The sequence below is a fragment of the Cryptotermes secundus genome, unplaced genomic scaffold, assembly GCF_002891405.2.
Source record: "Cryptotermes secundus unplaced genomic scaffold, Csec_1.0 scaffold528, whole genome shotgun sequence".
In the NCBI taxonomy this organism is placed as follows: domain Eukaryota; kingdom Metazoa; phylum Arthropoda; class Insecta; order Blattodea; family Kalotermitidae; genus Cryptotermes; species Cryptotermes secundus.
The window spans coordinates 701,829-717,641 of record NW_019724748.1 but is presented as its reverse complement, the minus strand read 5'-3'; the positions used below and the strand labels follow the sequence as shown (position 1 = coordinate 717,641).

Below are 15,813 nucleotides of genomic sequence, written 5' to 3'. Positions count from 1 at the left end.
TCAGGTGGAACCTGCTCGGTTTGGCACAATTGATGGAGCTAGTCCTACCTCCGGAAACCAGCACCAACATAAGACACGATAGACCAAGCATAGATATCCTGTAGTTCTAGACAGATCATGATATTTGAAGTTAGCATCAGATGTTTCTGCACAAGCAGGTATGGATTTACCGTGAGTAACACATACTCACTATACAAACAGAAAGCAAATTCTGTTAGAAATATCTGGCACGGAAGGCGCGATAAATTTGTAAATTAATTAACAATTAAAACACAGTATGAAAATACTTGCAACCCGATTCACTCAAAAACGCACACAGGCAGCAACGAAATTGCGGACGATATCTTCTCACGGGACATGCTTGTCACGTCTTAAAGGAAACGATACATAGACAGTATCTCTGCCGATCCCAGTGGCCCTGCGGTCTAAGGCATGAAATTTCTTCGCACGCTCGAACGTTGGGATCGTGGGTTCTAATCTCACAAAAGGCACTGATGTTTGTCTGCGTTTATTCTGTGTACGTGTAGGTAGCGGCCTTGCGTCGGGCTCATCCCGCGTCCAAGGAGTCATACCGATTGTTTAAGATTTAAGCATGAGTAAAAGTAAAAGTAAAAAGTAAAGCTGTCCCTGTAACAGGCCCTGGAGACCCATAGGGTTGTGAGACGTTGAGGGTCCCACAGTATCTAGACAGTCGGCTCACAGATGGCGGTAAGGTTGTCAGCCTTACGCGCCGGCCGCGCTTTACTCCCCAGGAAAATTATTTAATTAATTCCTGGTACTCCTTTCTGTTAGAGGCTGAGTAAACCCCAGGGCCTAGTGCGGCTGGAAGGATTAGGTCAACTGAAAAGAATCCAGTGACCTCCTCAGGACTTAAACCCGCGACCTTCCGGTTTGTAGCATAGCCCCTGAACCAACTACGCTACCGCGCAAATAAAAAGTATTTATAATAGTAGTAGTAACAGGAATAATTTAAAAACCTCGAAATTTGTCTCCATTATCCCCACTCTAAGATATGAGAAGCTGGTTTGAACACATTTCGTGTGATTCTCAGAATAAACTACATTTATCCCTAAGCAGCATTAACCGGTTATTCTTTGTAATAGATATGCAATGTGCGTTCTGATGTACAAACTGAATTAACAAATGCTCTTTAGAAAAATTTCACTCTACAAAAGATCAGATATTGCAGCATCCGAGACGCTGAGGCCGGTTTTTTTTTTAATTTGCTTAGTTTGGGGTGGAGTCCAACTGGGTCCACTCGGCACGGCGGCCACTGATTGGCCGGGGAAACTGAAGTACTCTGAGAAAAATCCGCCCCAGCGCCACTTCGTCCACCACAAATCCCACTTGACCAGACCCGGGCCGCCGCGGTGGGAAGCCAGCGACTAATCGCTTGAGCTATGGTGGGGCGATGCTGAGACCGTTTCATACACTTTTTTATCAAGTCTAAAGTATCCATGTTGGCCTCCAGATGTCAGCACCCATTGTATTCTATGACAGTGCCATCTAGCGATGAGAAGAATATACCAGGCGCATATTACATCTTATAATTGAATGAAAATTCGGCGGTGGGTTTGCCTCAGTAGCATGACTTGTGTAATAAACAAAATTAGCGTACAGCAATTATACACAAATGGGGAAGAAAAGGAATGCATATAGGATATTGGTGGGAAACTCAGAAGGAAAGAGACCACTGGGAAGACCAAAACGTAGGTGGATGGACAATATTAAAATGGATCTTGGATAGGATGGGATGGTATGGATTGGATTGATCTGGCTCAGGATATGGACCAGTGGAGGGCTCTTGTGAACACAATAATGAACCTTCGGGTTCCATAAAATGCTGGGAAGTTCTTGAGTAGCTGCAGATTTGGCTTCTCCTCAAGAAGGGCTCAGCTCCATACATAATTAATTATACACCATTATCTCTGAAAATTTCTAAAACTTTTCAAAACAATGGAATGTTACTGTCACATCGTTCGCTTGCAAACGCTTGATTCTATTAATAATCGTGAAGTAGAAACGGTGGAATTTGTTGTGAAAATCGTAGCTTACAGAACCACAATTTGAAGTCTGGTATTCTCTCAACGTGAACAATTGTGTATTCGTTATTACTATTAATTTCCTCAATAGCAACATTTATTTCATTGTAATCCCCCTAATGTCATTAGATAACAGACATAGATTTTTATATTAAAAATATTTCAATTATCACTTACTCACAAGCCATAAACGCAACCCATGGCAGCTCACATATGATTTTGATAACTGTTTCTTTTATTTAGGCACTGGACAGATGCTTTTGCTTGCCGCCTGCTTTGGACTACAGTCTTATATCCTAACAGACAGATTCTTTGCAGTCACTTCTGTGAGAACCTCAGATGCAAGTATCTGAAAGCCTGAGAATTTCATAGTTTACATAATTTAAGTTCATTGATTAAATACAAGAGTTGACATAGCTGTTTTTAATTATTTTTCAAATATATAAACACAGAGTAGCTAATTCAGCATCTAAGTCCTTAAAAATATTGAACCAAAATGAATTGCCTGTCATTGTTCTTGAGTTGGTCAATGCTTCTATACTTTATTGATGGGTATTGTTACACAAAACCCTCAAGATTCTCCGCTGCATAATCTGTAATAATCTCTTTGCTAGACCCATGAAGAGCACCAGTTACTTGCTTCTTCCTTTCGTTTATTTCAGGAAAGTTTATAATTTTGACTAAGTAAGCAGAGAACATGAGACAGCCCAGCCCAGAGTCTTAATAGAGTGAGAAGTACATTAAAATGCTACATGGGAATAATGGAGTCCTTGATCAGAGCTTGGTTCTTAGTCAGAATTAAAGATTGAGAGGTATATCAGAAAGACAGTATAATAAACCTCTTTGGGGATCTTCGGTGTATCCATTTTATTTTAACTAATGTTGTAATCATTCAAGTGACCAGTGTACAATAATCTTGCAGTGGAATCACTGCTATCTTTACATAGTTACTTCAAACGAAATTAGTTTATTTTGTATTAGTTGTGGTGATTCACAATAACACACTCCAGCAGTTACCTTAATTTTATAACTGCTGTAATTCTTTTACAGCCAGCTGCATTATCATGCATTTGAAAGAAACAGAATGAACTGTTCGATTGCCCATGATAAGCTCCAGCCACCTGTTGGTGCCCTGAGTACTACTCACTTCACTTCGTGTCAGGGATTGTTTTAACACTTCTAAAACTCATACCTGTCACACCATCCTCTTTCCTGTTTCTGAACAGACTTGGATCAACTGACATTCCAGCTGTCAGGCTCACTTCTGACTGGTGGTTAGTTCCTAATCGAGATTTAATATTTGGTACATAAATTAATGAAATTCTACACAGGAAATTGGCTCAGAGTGAAGATCTGAAGTTTGCCAGAGATCGAGGGCAGTAAAATATGGTCACGAGTCTTATGGGACTCCAAACCAAGAATCACTGTGCTGTCGAGGGTCAGCAACAATTTAGCAATCAGTCAGGTTATTGGCTCAATCATCTGAATGGGAGGGCACGGCATGAGTGATGGTTAACACTCTCTGAATAAAGACATGTTAGCACTGCCATTGGTACTTCTCGACAAACTGTGAAATATCGGCACCTTACCTGCCAGTTCGCCAGGGTTGCTCCCGCCTGAGGGCAATAAAAGCTAGTTGCTTTCCCCCCCTTCCATTTACCTTACCCATATTTGTATGAACATATGAATGAAGTAATTTGCATCAAATAAATCACAATATGACTCAACTTTCCATTACCCTTCTATGCATCACATAAATACCGGCTAGTCAGCTTTATGCAATCCAAAAACAGTATATAATAAAACTTGTGTAATGGCTGCAGGCCCCTCTAAGATGGTAAAGATGACTGTTGATAGTGTCCTTAAGATCTAGGTACTAAAACCATTTTCTGTAGAAAAGGAAACACTGTAAAAATTACAGAGAATCCACAGTAATAAAAGGAATATACCCTGTTAGACTCACAATGAAATGAAATTATAAACAGTATTACAAAAAGACTTTATTCCTTTCATCAGCATTAATATTATCAATAATTACATGAAGTGTGGAAAGTAATTCTAAAATGCACCGACAATGATGGTGATAAGCAGAGATTTGTCGACATAGGAATTACAATGAGTACATGTCTGCACACTTGCAAGAGGAATGGAAATCATAAATAGCACAGCCCAGCAAGTCTTCTTCCTTTCATGAAACAAGGTGCACCCCAACTTATTTTTGCCACTGCGTCTTGTTCGGGGAGAAGCAATAACTGTATCTCCCAGAACGAGACATTGCAACATGTAACTGGAAATGTCCAATTGCTACAGCCCTCTGAAACCCAAATCTTCAGCATACTTTATTGCAGAAATTAAGCTGATATTTGTAAGAGACATTTTCAGTAACTCCTCAGTAAGAGATATGAATTGAGACTTTCCATATATTTATCATTTAACATGTGGATTATGTAGATTGCATTAATATGAATATTTGTTTGGGAATGAAGAAGACAGAATCTCATGCAAATTCTAGATGGTCTTGTGCCATGTCATTAGAATCTGTGATACCGCTGTAATTTTTTTCTGTACCCTGAAAATGTATTTACACATGTTTACAAATTTCTTATTGTTCGGCCTTCACTTCAGTGGACTCAAGAAATCAAAAGTATTTTTCCTTCAGCTTTTATAATCCTCTTAGTTGGTGAGGTGTGTCTGTTTTCCAGCAAATCAATGTAAGCCATGCTGTTTAATTATAAGAGTAATATGACTGTATTTCATTAGTACAATATGTGAACTGTGTAAGTTGTGGTTTAACCCTACACAGCGCAATGGTAACCTTACGTTATCCACTTGCTCTAACATTAAATAATTTGGCACTTTGCAATGTGCATCTGTGCATTTTGTATGATCTTCAAAATGAATGGTGATCCTTTGCCAAAACAGTATTAACTCTATAATATTTCTAATCCAAAAACAGTACAACTTATTTGAGGTAGGAACTAGATTTAATATTAGTTAGATGAACTTCATGTTTGAAGGGTTAAAACTACTATTGCTTCCTTTACCTTAAGTGTGATTTGGGAGAAGATTATTATTTTGTTTCCATTTCCAGTATGTGATAAAGAAAAATTTATGTCTCATGACAGCAGAATATCATGAAGAATAAATAACAAAAAAAAAATACTTATATATTCTTAGTAAATACTGCTTCAAAAATTGGTTGCACTTGCATTCATTATTTCCGTTTAGTGAGAACAACTTTGTAGTTTATATATTGATTCCCTTTTGTGTCTACACAGAGAACTCCGATTTTCCATTTATTCTGAAAAATGAGAATATAACATTGTTAAGACCTGGAAGTTGATTACACTAAACTCCATGGTTTCCATAACCTAATGATTCTGCAGTTAATCAAATCCCAATACTAGTTTTTATACTTAAGAAACTTTCAGTGCGTCAATAAGCTGATATGTTCATGTGAATATTTCCAACATATTTAACATACTGAAATTTTCAGTAATTTTTATCCTCCATTTCTTTTGATAGCCATTCTTCTAAGCTTAAAAATTTATCATGCATGAGAAAATGAGACACAATTTAAAAATGTTCTAATGCAACTGTCACCTTTCTCTCATGATAAACAAATGTGAGAGCCACCCACATTGAATTAAGCGCTAGCCAATCGGAATGGACCATGGGAGCTCCAACGCCCATTGGTTCGTGTGCCACCTTGAGGCAAAGTATAAAATGCAGATCTCCAACACACCAGCAGCAGTTGCAGCTAAGGTCTGCATCAACACAGCAGAGCAACAATGAGTCTCCAAGGATCAACACTGCCAGGCCGACTCTGCACAGCATCAGCAACTCTCCTGGCAGCAACATGCGCACTCAACTCTGCTAGCAGTCTCCTAGACCCACCGACAAGTTCACTGCCCAATGGCTGGCCAGCAATCACCGAGCTGCCACTCAAGGAAGACTGCCGATGTTAGCACAGGCATGCTCAGCCTCAGACATATGGCCCATTTCAGGGACCACAACACTTCACCTGTTACCACACCCTCTGCCAGTCTGCTCATCTCTATACTTTGTTAATGCATCAACAAACATTTGTAACAGAAATTTATGTGGTTGTCTCTCCATGCCACTGGATTTGACACACCACATTGGAGACCCTGACGAAGAAAAATGCAAAATGCAGACAGCTCAGTATCAGCGGCTGTGCAGCTTCTGCCGTTCTGGGCTGAGCGGCCAGCCGTGTGGTCCACCCAAGCCGAGGCACAGTTTACCTTGGCTGGCATCAGTAGCGAGCAGACCAAGTTCTGCTATGTGATCTCGCAGCTGGACCAGTGGCACACCAAGGAAGTAGAGAATATCACCCCCTCTCTGCCAGAATGAGACCCCTATACCAAGCCTATGAGGCGGCTGGCCCCCAAGACAGCAACTCAAAACATCCCAGTTTCTCAGACCCCTCAGGAGCCTTGCCCCACATGTGCCAGCTGACTTCCTCTACAGCATCTGGTCCAGCTGGCTACCACCCACAGTATGGGCCATTCTCTCTGGTCAGCCCGAGAGCAACTTGAAAGCCATGGCCGGCTCGGTAGACTGCATCATTGAGGCTGCACCCTAGCCAGCGCTTGCAAGCGTTGCATTCCTGCAGCAGATCAAGGACCTCTCCGCCAGGTGGCAGCACTCAGCACAGAACGGCAGCACATATACAATCCAAATGAAATCAATTAATAGGTTTTATGTATAAAAAGTACCATATATCGTCTTTATGTACTTATGTTAGCAAAGGCATGCCCTGTCTTTCACCCTTAAACTACTTTAGATCATATCACAAACGTGCGGAACTTTAGTTTTTAGAGCACTGTAAAAAATATGCATTAGAAACGCATTCTTTGATGGAACAGAATGGATCAGCCTTACACTAATGAAGTTACTCTGTTGAATCATTTTCTTCTTGGGAATCTGAAAGGTCATATAAAGCTTGCTCTATTTTCACTATAGCCACACTTTCATTTTCTAACTTTGTGTCTTGGCTGTTTGCTTCTTGATTGTCTTCCACTGAATTCTGAGCTTTTACTTCAGAAAGATCTGTAGTTGCATCACTGTTATCAACATTTTCTGACAGCCCTGGTGTTGTTGATTCTAATGTGTTCTCTGTTCTATTTGTTGTTGTTGCTGTTGCTTCAGTAGGTGGTACAGTAGTGTCAACATCTGCAAACTCCTGTGAAGAGCTTTCTGTGTCATCATTATCCCTGCTTCTGACAGTAGTTGTGTCTGCAGATTGCTCTACACTACTGGGGTTAGTTACTGTCGAAGTGGCTACACTGCCCACATCTGTATTGTGCGAGATTCCTGACTCAGAAGACAAAACATAATAGTCTCCTGTTCCATAAATATCATGAAAATTCATTTCGTAACTACCACTAGAATACATAGCTGATTCTACTTCCTTTACATACACAGACTCACCTGATGTAGGTCGATCATAATCAATGGGCTTATCTTCAGTACTTACAGACTCTGGGTAGATCTTGTCAAATTTGTTTGATGGTTTGGCCTCTGACTTTTCTGCATTATAATTCGAACTTTCAGTTTCATCAGACCCACCCAATCTACTGTCTCCACTGATGGCAGAATTCTCTTGAGGTATGACATCTGAAATGCTGGCACCAGTGCTTTCCCATTTACCAATTTTGTCTTTCTGTTGTGAGATGGGATTCTTCTGAAATGGCATTTCGGTTCCACGTTCACCACTCGCCATATCCATCTTCTGAGAAGTAATATCAGTGTCATTATCCTCTGTTGTTTGGTGCTCATTAGCTAATGTCTGAGAATCATTTCTGTTGGATGGATTATCAACAAATTTATCTGTGCTGTCTAAACTGTTAGGAGTTGTCAAAGTGCTTTCAGTTGTGGATACAACTTTAGTGATGTCATTTTCTTCAGATTGATCAGCTGTTTCTCTACCTCTAGGTTCGCAGGAGTATCCGCTATTGTCAAGGCTGCAATTATCTTCTTCTCTGCCGCCATTCGCTTCGGTTTGAGATGCATCAGATTCTAAGAGCGCTGCTTTTGTATTTGTTTCAGTTGTAAATTGGCTAGTCTTCAACCATTCTTTCGGTAATATATCTGATGTTACAGATATATTTACTGTTTTGTTACTCTTGAATGGAATTACTGTAGCCAAGATCTTCTCACTGAATTGTGCAGCTTCTGTTGTGGAATATGTAGTTCCTTCAGTCTCATCTGAAGAAACTGTACTCACTACATTCTCTGTGAAAGCTTCACTGATGGCTTCTGTGCGTGAAATGACTTCATCACCTTTTTTGGGTACTGCCTTACTCTCCTCCATATTATTGCTGTTACTTATTGAATTTGCTGTCATAACATCTTGCAGCTCCTCATTTGAATTTGTCTCTGTATGTTCAGTTGTTTGTGCAAATTCCTTGAAGTTCAGTGGATGTTCCCCGTCCAAGATGTCTGGAGTTGTAGATTCATCTATAGGACTAGTAAATTCCTCATTTTGTGCTTGTGTTGGATCATCATGCTTTACAAGTGAAGACATTGACAAATGGATTTTCGTGGTGTAAGCAGTTGCATCTTGGGTCACTGTGGATTCAATTGTTTCTGTCGTTTCAGTGGGTTGAAATTCCGTTGTAGCCTCAGCAGTGGGGGATGCTGTAAAAGGGGCAAGACTAGATTCATCTGTATTTATATCTTCAGTTCCCTCATTTGAATTCTGAAAGGTCCTGTCATAATCTTCTTTTGTATTCTGACCATCTATACTGTTATTGTTTGTCACGTGGCTGTACTGTGAACTGATAACATCTTCTGATTCTGCATCAATCACTGGATTTATCTCTGTCTTTTTAATATCATAGTCATCTTGCATCTTGTTGTTGTCTGAATCTGGCAACACAATAGCCATGTGGGGTGCTTCCATATCATTCAGAAACGAGATCACAGGTACTGTGTCCACGGACTCATGCTCCATTGACTGTGTGTGCCTATCAGGGACAATAGTGGTGCTGTTGTTTTCAAAACTAGCAGTTTCTGTGTTGTCTTCATCATATTTAGTCTCATCCATTTTGACACCTTCTGTGGACTCAGTCAGGGTTCTTTCTGTGCTCACTGCGGTTTCATACTGTGGGGATTCCGTTCCACCGGCACCGTCTTCATCTTTACTTTTGCTTGTAGTTATTTCATGCCGTTCTGTTTCTTGAGATGTCTCATATTTTACCGATTCAGCAGAAGACTTTTTGACCTCTCCAATATACCACACAGCTCCGCCATCTTTCATCATGCCATTAGCATCAAAAGGGTGTACCAGAGTTTTTGTCGCATCAGCTGGATTCACCTCTTCACCCATACTGCCACTATTGTGATGATTTTGTGTTGTAGTAGTCTCATCAGACCAGGCTCCTGCAATTTCGTTTTTCATCTTCCCTGATGAAATCTCTGTCTTGTCTTCTTCAGTACTGAACATAGCATTGCTTGCATGTTCAGTAGAGACATCAGTGTGTTCTTGTTGGGGTTCCTCTCTCACACTTGTGCTCTGTGTATAACCCTCAGTGTTGTCCTGCTCTGCACTTGTTTCTCCAGTGACTGTACTTTCTGTATTTGCCTCGATGCTGTCATGCTGCAGCCCTTCTCTGTCACCCTCTCCACCCTTGCTTGTATTCTCAACATATGCCTCAGTGTTCTCTTGGTCACCCTCTTCTCTCTTACTTGTTTCATTTGCATGGCCACCCAAGTTGTCTTGCCGTACTCCTGCTTTGTCAATCTCTTCAGCCTTGCTTGGTTCTACAGTGCTTGTACTTTCAGTGTAAGTCTGAGTGTTGTCTTTAGATAGTTCCTCTTTGGCACCCTCTTCTTCAGTATTTGTTTTTGCAGAGGATGGTTTTAATGAACTATATTCACCATAATTATTTGATGTGTTTGTTAGTGGCATGGAACTATCACTGTTTTCTCCTAACAGTTCTATCCACTTAGAAGAATCCACAATGTTGTCTTGGATATTCTCCTGTAAAGCATTCGGCGTATTTCCAATACCAGCCTCATAATCAACCGAAGAGGACTTCACTGATTCTGACAAAGTCTCAGGTGTTGTGTAAAATATCATTGGGGTTGGGTCTGTAAAGATATACAAATAGATTAAAAATGTTCTCAGATAGAGTATCAAAGATATTTGCAACAGGAAGCCTGCATCAAGTTAAAACAGTCATGGTAGAGAAGTGCACAAACTGGAAAAAGAGCTGGTTTGCTTGGACGTGGCACTCACCTACAGGTGGGCAGTGGTCATACTTGGGGCAGCATTTGCCAGTCACATAGCGGGGCACACAGTCTGCTCGTGTGTAGCACTTGATCACAGTACACACAATTTCTCCACTTTGACAATAGCAGACTCTGCAGGGTGAGTCAGGGTCCTCCAGGCGTTCACCATTCTGATAAATTTTGCCATCTGCCTCACAGTCTAAAACATGTAATACAGTGTCAGTTTGCCAAACAGAAAATCCTGTCCTTGGTTTCCAATATCTCACAGCTGTTTCTGCATTCTTCCAGAATGGTACTGGGAATTTTGGTGTAGGGCAAGCTAACATATGAATTAACGAATTAACACAGGCCTGAATTAATATTAATAGTAGAATTAAAAGATATAATATTTATTAAATGATATTTCAATCGTTTTTCAAAATCACATTTATTAAATGGTACTCAGGGTGCAGACTGAAATTGGATGAAAAGGAATTCTTCACTAAATCTCCCAATGAGGAAACCATATTGCTGAAAAATCTCATAAAAGCATGCATAGACATACACTGTATTAACAACATGCCCTGTATTTGTAATGTAAATGTTAACTTGCATTAATGCACATTATACCTGCCCCATGTCTGTGATCAGATTGTGTTGACAAACAGTGTGTCAGGTAACACGTCACACATGCAGTGGCCGCTCACCACATCACAAGTTTTATGAGAAAGAAGTGCAAAAATGGGTTGGGCATGCAACAAGAATGCAGAAAACAGGAAATTATTAAAACAGTAGTTAAGGAACCTACTTGGAAAATAGAATTTTGAAGACTAAGAAGGGGATGATGAGGGTGCTCAAATATTATTTATTCACAGTTCTTAACTTCACATATTAGTGTCAATGTTCATTTCTGTTTCACTACTCATGACATGAAGGAGCTGTGCCTGCAGGTCCAAACTCACATTCACACCACCTTCATACATCAACGCAAGACACAAAAATTTGTAGATCTTTCACATATGGGCACATGCCCTAATGGACTGCTTACACACAGTGGCTGCAAGTTAATTCCTACTCATGGTGTGGATGTATGCCCACATTTTTGTGTTACATTGGTCTGTGTAGGTTGAGGCTTTGTTAAGGGTCAATCCCCCATCCAGCAAGTCTATATATGAAAAAGCAATTCTAGTCAGAACAGACCAAACAGACAAATCTGTAAAACATGAAGTTAAAATGATTTTGAGTGGGTGCTTCTTGCTGTGTTTATTATATAAAATTCTTTATTAGGATCTGGTGTAAAGCAACAACAAAGGGGTCTAGGTCACCTTAGCCACATATTTTGGCTTTTAAAGACATCATCAGGCAAATGCATGGTTACTACACTCACACACTGTTGCAGTGCATTTCAGTGTGATGGTACAATGGACCTGGATACTTGCCAACTGTTATACTACAATAATAGAAGATATAGAAATAAAATAAAATTATAAAACTAAAGTTATACAATGAAATATGGTTAAAAACCATTCATGTAATGTTTCACATTATGAAGTGACTTATTGCGATCTTGTTGTTATATTCCAGGGACACATAGCGGTATGTTCATGACTTGTACACAACTGCTTGGAGGCCTGTGGTATTAGTGTAGTACTGTTTGGTATTTACTGTTTAGCCCTGCCTCATTTTACAGTGTATTTTGTCTGCCCTGGTTGGAATAGAGATAGCAACTGATTTAGTCACATATGATGTTTGTGAAGTCGGTACAAGGAAGGGAGGGGAGGGGGAGGAAGAGGTAGGGATAGGGTGTGTGAGGATGTGGTGGGGTAGGAGATGTAATTGTTTATGTTCGGTATGCATCAATTACCACTTTATATATAGGGCTAAAAATTTCAGTAAAATTATCATTTAGTTGTATATTTTGTTTGCTGACTTCATGAATATGAAATCTTTCCTAAGTATCCAGTGATCGGCCTTTCTTACCGATATATAAAAAATTTCCGTGATTTTGGCCATCGCGCTGTATTCGTGTGTGGTGTCTAATATATGTTGGGCAAATCTGGAGTTTAGCCCATTACTTTTTTATCAGTTGTGTGTTCTCTGGATCTAATTTTAAAGGTTCGTCCAGTTTGTCCTAAATATTTCATTAGACAGCACATTGTAGCTGGTAAACTCCACTAAGGTTGTATGTAAAACCCTAAACTACGTTTACAACGCAACGGATCCCCATGGCCGTTAATCTCCGTTTGCTAGACCGGAGCCGCTATTTTCTTGAAACATCTCAATTATGCTGACGAGACTGAGTGGACCCCGTTCCAGACCCACTTCTCATAAAATCTGGTAGCGCCGGGAACCGACCTCGGGACCTGTAGCCAGGAACTCTAACCACTAGACCACAGGGGCGGTCTAATTTAAAGAACTATCCTGGCACTTGCTTTGAGCGGCTGGGAAAATCACGAAAGCCCTCATTCACGACATTCTGTGCCATGGACGATATTCGAAACAGGCCCTCCCGCATGCATGTCGGAAGTGTTGCAAGCGTTAACCAGCTTCCTTAGTAGGATCATCAGAAGAACCCTCCGGTTCTGCAACGGCAGATACAGCTACCTACTGTTTCATGAAAGCAGCCAAACAATGCCACTTACCGCACTTGTATTCCGGGCAACATTCGTTGGGGCGCGGGATGGCCCGGCAGCCAGACTTCTTCTCACACTTGATGGCCTCACACGCGATGTCAGGCGGGCGGCATACGCACCGTTCACACAGGGTGGCTGTCGGGATGGGGTCATCTTCCTTGTACAGAACGTCGTCAGAAACACACACTGCGAATCATAATCATGCAAGCGGGTATCACGCATTGCTGCCACCTGTGCCTCATGAGTACCAACTTCATTCAACATAGGCCTGCGGATGGAGACGTCGTTTCTAATCTTCATCATCCGAGTGACAAGGCACGTAACGATACTGGCCTACTGCCAGAGAACACACTGTCCCTGCAGGATTCCTACTGGAAATAAATACATTTGGTCATGCTCACAGCCTTATCTGTAAGCATGTGCAAAATCGAATCGAGAAAAATAAATCTCGACTCGAACAGTGATTTTCTGTCTCGAACTTCCTGAATGTTCAGTAACTGCCTTTGCCGTCGGAATCGCCACGGTTTGCAACGCTAGCACGAATTGCCAAAAGCGACAGGACCCTAGAACTGATTTCTTAATACGTATCAGAACCCTTTAGTGAGTTGTGTAAAAGTTGTAATTACATTGTGCTGTGATTACAGCACAATGAAAAGAGTGGGGGCCTAAGAAAGAAACTTCTCGTCCTACTTTGGATTCTCTATATTTTGACGTGTATAGCTAGGCAACGGCGCGATAAACACCTCGCGTAAGCGCACTCAACAATAGAGCAAATGTTTATAGTTCGTTGCTAGGCAACAGTCAGCGTGCCAATGGGCTGGCGAGATAGCTACCGTGTGACTGGTTTTCTATAGAATCCGCGCCGCAACTGTTACTATGCAATGGTTCGGTAAACATGTATCAGCAACAGAGGCTGTGTTTTCTGCGTGTTCCGTGCCTAAGGCTTATAAGAGAAGTGAATGCAGTGACAGACAGNGTACCTAGCCTGGACTGACGGAGGCCGTGTAAATATTGTACATTTATATAAGTATGTATTGCAAATATGTGTAAATACAGACAATGGACAAATTACTACAGACTGACTAACAAATGACAGACCCGACCTCTCGTCAGAGAGGGCGCTACACATGGACAGGACAGTAACTTTCATACAAAAGAAATATCTGGTCATGAGCCCCAGCTGGGGCTCGACACCAAGACAGACAGACTGACTGACCGTCAGTGGTAACGTGACTCTGACTCTGACAGACAGACACCCGTGTGGAGGCGGGGTCGAATACCTCCACCGTGACCCTGCGGATCGTAGGAGGCGACGAAAAGGGAAGTCTCAAATTTGAGACTCGGACCCGAGAAAGACTGCGCTGCCAAGGCCAGCAGCATATATATAAGACACGCCCGTCCTCTCGTCAGAGAGGGCGCCCCACCAAAACAAGACCGTAACTGTCAAACAGTAATAATTATCTGGGGCTCGACACCAAGACTTACTGACTGAGTGACCGTCAGTCGCAATGTGACTTTGACAGACAGAAACCCGTGTGGAGGCGGGGTCGACTACCTCCACAGTGACCCTGCGAGTCGTAGGAGGCGACGAAAAGGGAAGTCTTAACATCTAGGACTTACTGCCTGCCCGTCGGTCGCAATGTGACTTTGACTTCGATTCAGCCGTAAGCTGGCGGAGCGGATTGAAACATGGAGCTCAGAAGAGGCCGGCCTGTGAAGATTTCGCATGTGCGGGAGTGTGTAATTCGGTGAGATTTGTGTGGCCCCGTGTTATAAATACGTGAAGATTATCGCGTAGTGACTGGAAATTGTGTTTACCCGCAACATGTAATAATTGTGAACACGACTAGCGCACTTACCAATCCGAACTCCTCTCTAGTCACTAATACACATGACAATATTTTTCCAAATTTCATCTCGATTCCGCTTTTGGTGGGGGGGGGGTTAGGAGTAATGTTGCTGGAGATGGAAACCTACACCTTCGTTGGCGCAACCAATCGAACTGACGACGCAAGAGGAACGTGGGGGTCGGACGAAGAATCAACTTACCACTTTCGTTTGCGAACTGCTCGCCGCTCCTGTCGAAGTATAAGTTCTCCCTGTTGATCGGCCCTGCGAACAAACAACATGATGAGAAGTAATCGACACTGACCATTATCCGCGGCGGTCTCTGGTGCTCTGCGTTTCTCGCCAGATCTGAGACAGCCAGCTTATACAGGTTTGCCTCAACTGTTCCGAGCCGGACAGCTCAGTCGGTATACAGACGGGCTGTGGGCTAGACGGCTGGGGTTCGGTTCCCGGCAGGGACATGAGACTTTATCGTTTCCACAACGTCCACACCGGCTCTGTGCCCACCCAGCCTCCTATCCAGTGGGTATCGGAGGCTTTCCCACGGGAATAAAGTGACTGGGGCGTGAAGCTGATCACTCAAGAGGTCAAGAATGCTGGGGCTATACAACCCCTCCCCCATGTCTTCATGACGTGGCGCTCAGCTGATTAAACACGGGGACAACTTTACTTTTTACCTCTAACTGAAGCAACTATGCTATAACTGCAGATTCAGCTCCTACGTCGTAGAAAACACACAGTTTCCATTACAAAGCAAACTGATTAATGACATCAAAGCCGTTTTATCCAGTGGGAAAACCGGGCAGCTGCCCGGAACCCACGTTTTTAGGGGTTCCCACTGAGAAAATCAAGAGCAGCAAATGAAGCAACTGTTTCGCGTTACTTTTATTTACAGTCTCTAACGGCCAGTTGAGCTTGAGTTGCATACACATGCATCTAAAGGAAGCGCAGAGCAATTCTCTCTTTGCTTTCTGAGTCGAGATGTCTGTATTTCAAACTTGTGGTTTGAGTGTGTAGCAAAAAAAAAAAAAAGAGAGAGAGAGAGAGTAAAA

General features: G+C 41.9%; 1 protein-coding gene across 2 annotated transcripts in view; it reads right to left on the bottom strand.

The window, feature by feature from the left end:
- Window positions 1–4,020: 4,020 nt before the first annotated feature.
- The window catches only part of LOC111862886, an 89,227-nt gene continuing 77,434 nt past the window's right edge, over window positions 4,021–15,813 (bottom strand). For both annotated transcript variants that reach the window (XM_033750840.1, XM_023848667.2), the window contains exons 3-6: window positions 14,963–15,025; window positions 12,923–13,099; window positions 10,309–10,500; window positions 4,021–10,160 (exon numbers count right to left, since the gene is read on the bottom strand). In XM_033750840.1, the coding sequence (XP_033606731.1) occupies window positions 6,958–10,160; window positions 10,309–10,500; window positions 12,923–13,099; window positions 14,963–15,025 (3,635 nt within the window). In that variant the 3' untranslated portion in view covers window positions 4,021–6,957. The remainder of the gene's footprint in view (window positions 10,161–10,308; window positions 10,501–12,922; window positions 13,100–14,962; window positions 15,026–15,813) is intronic.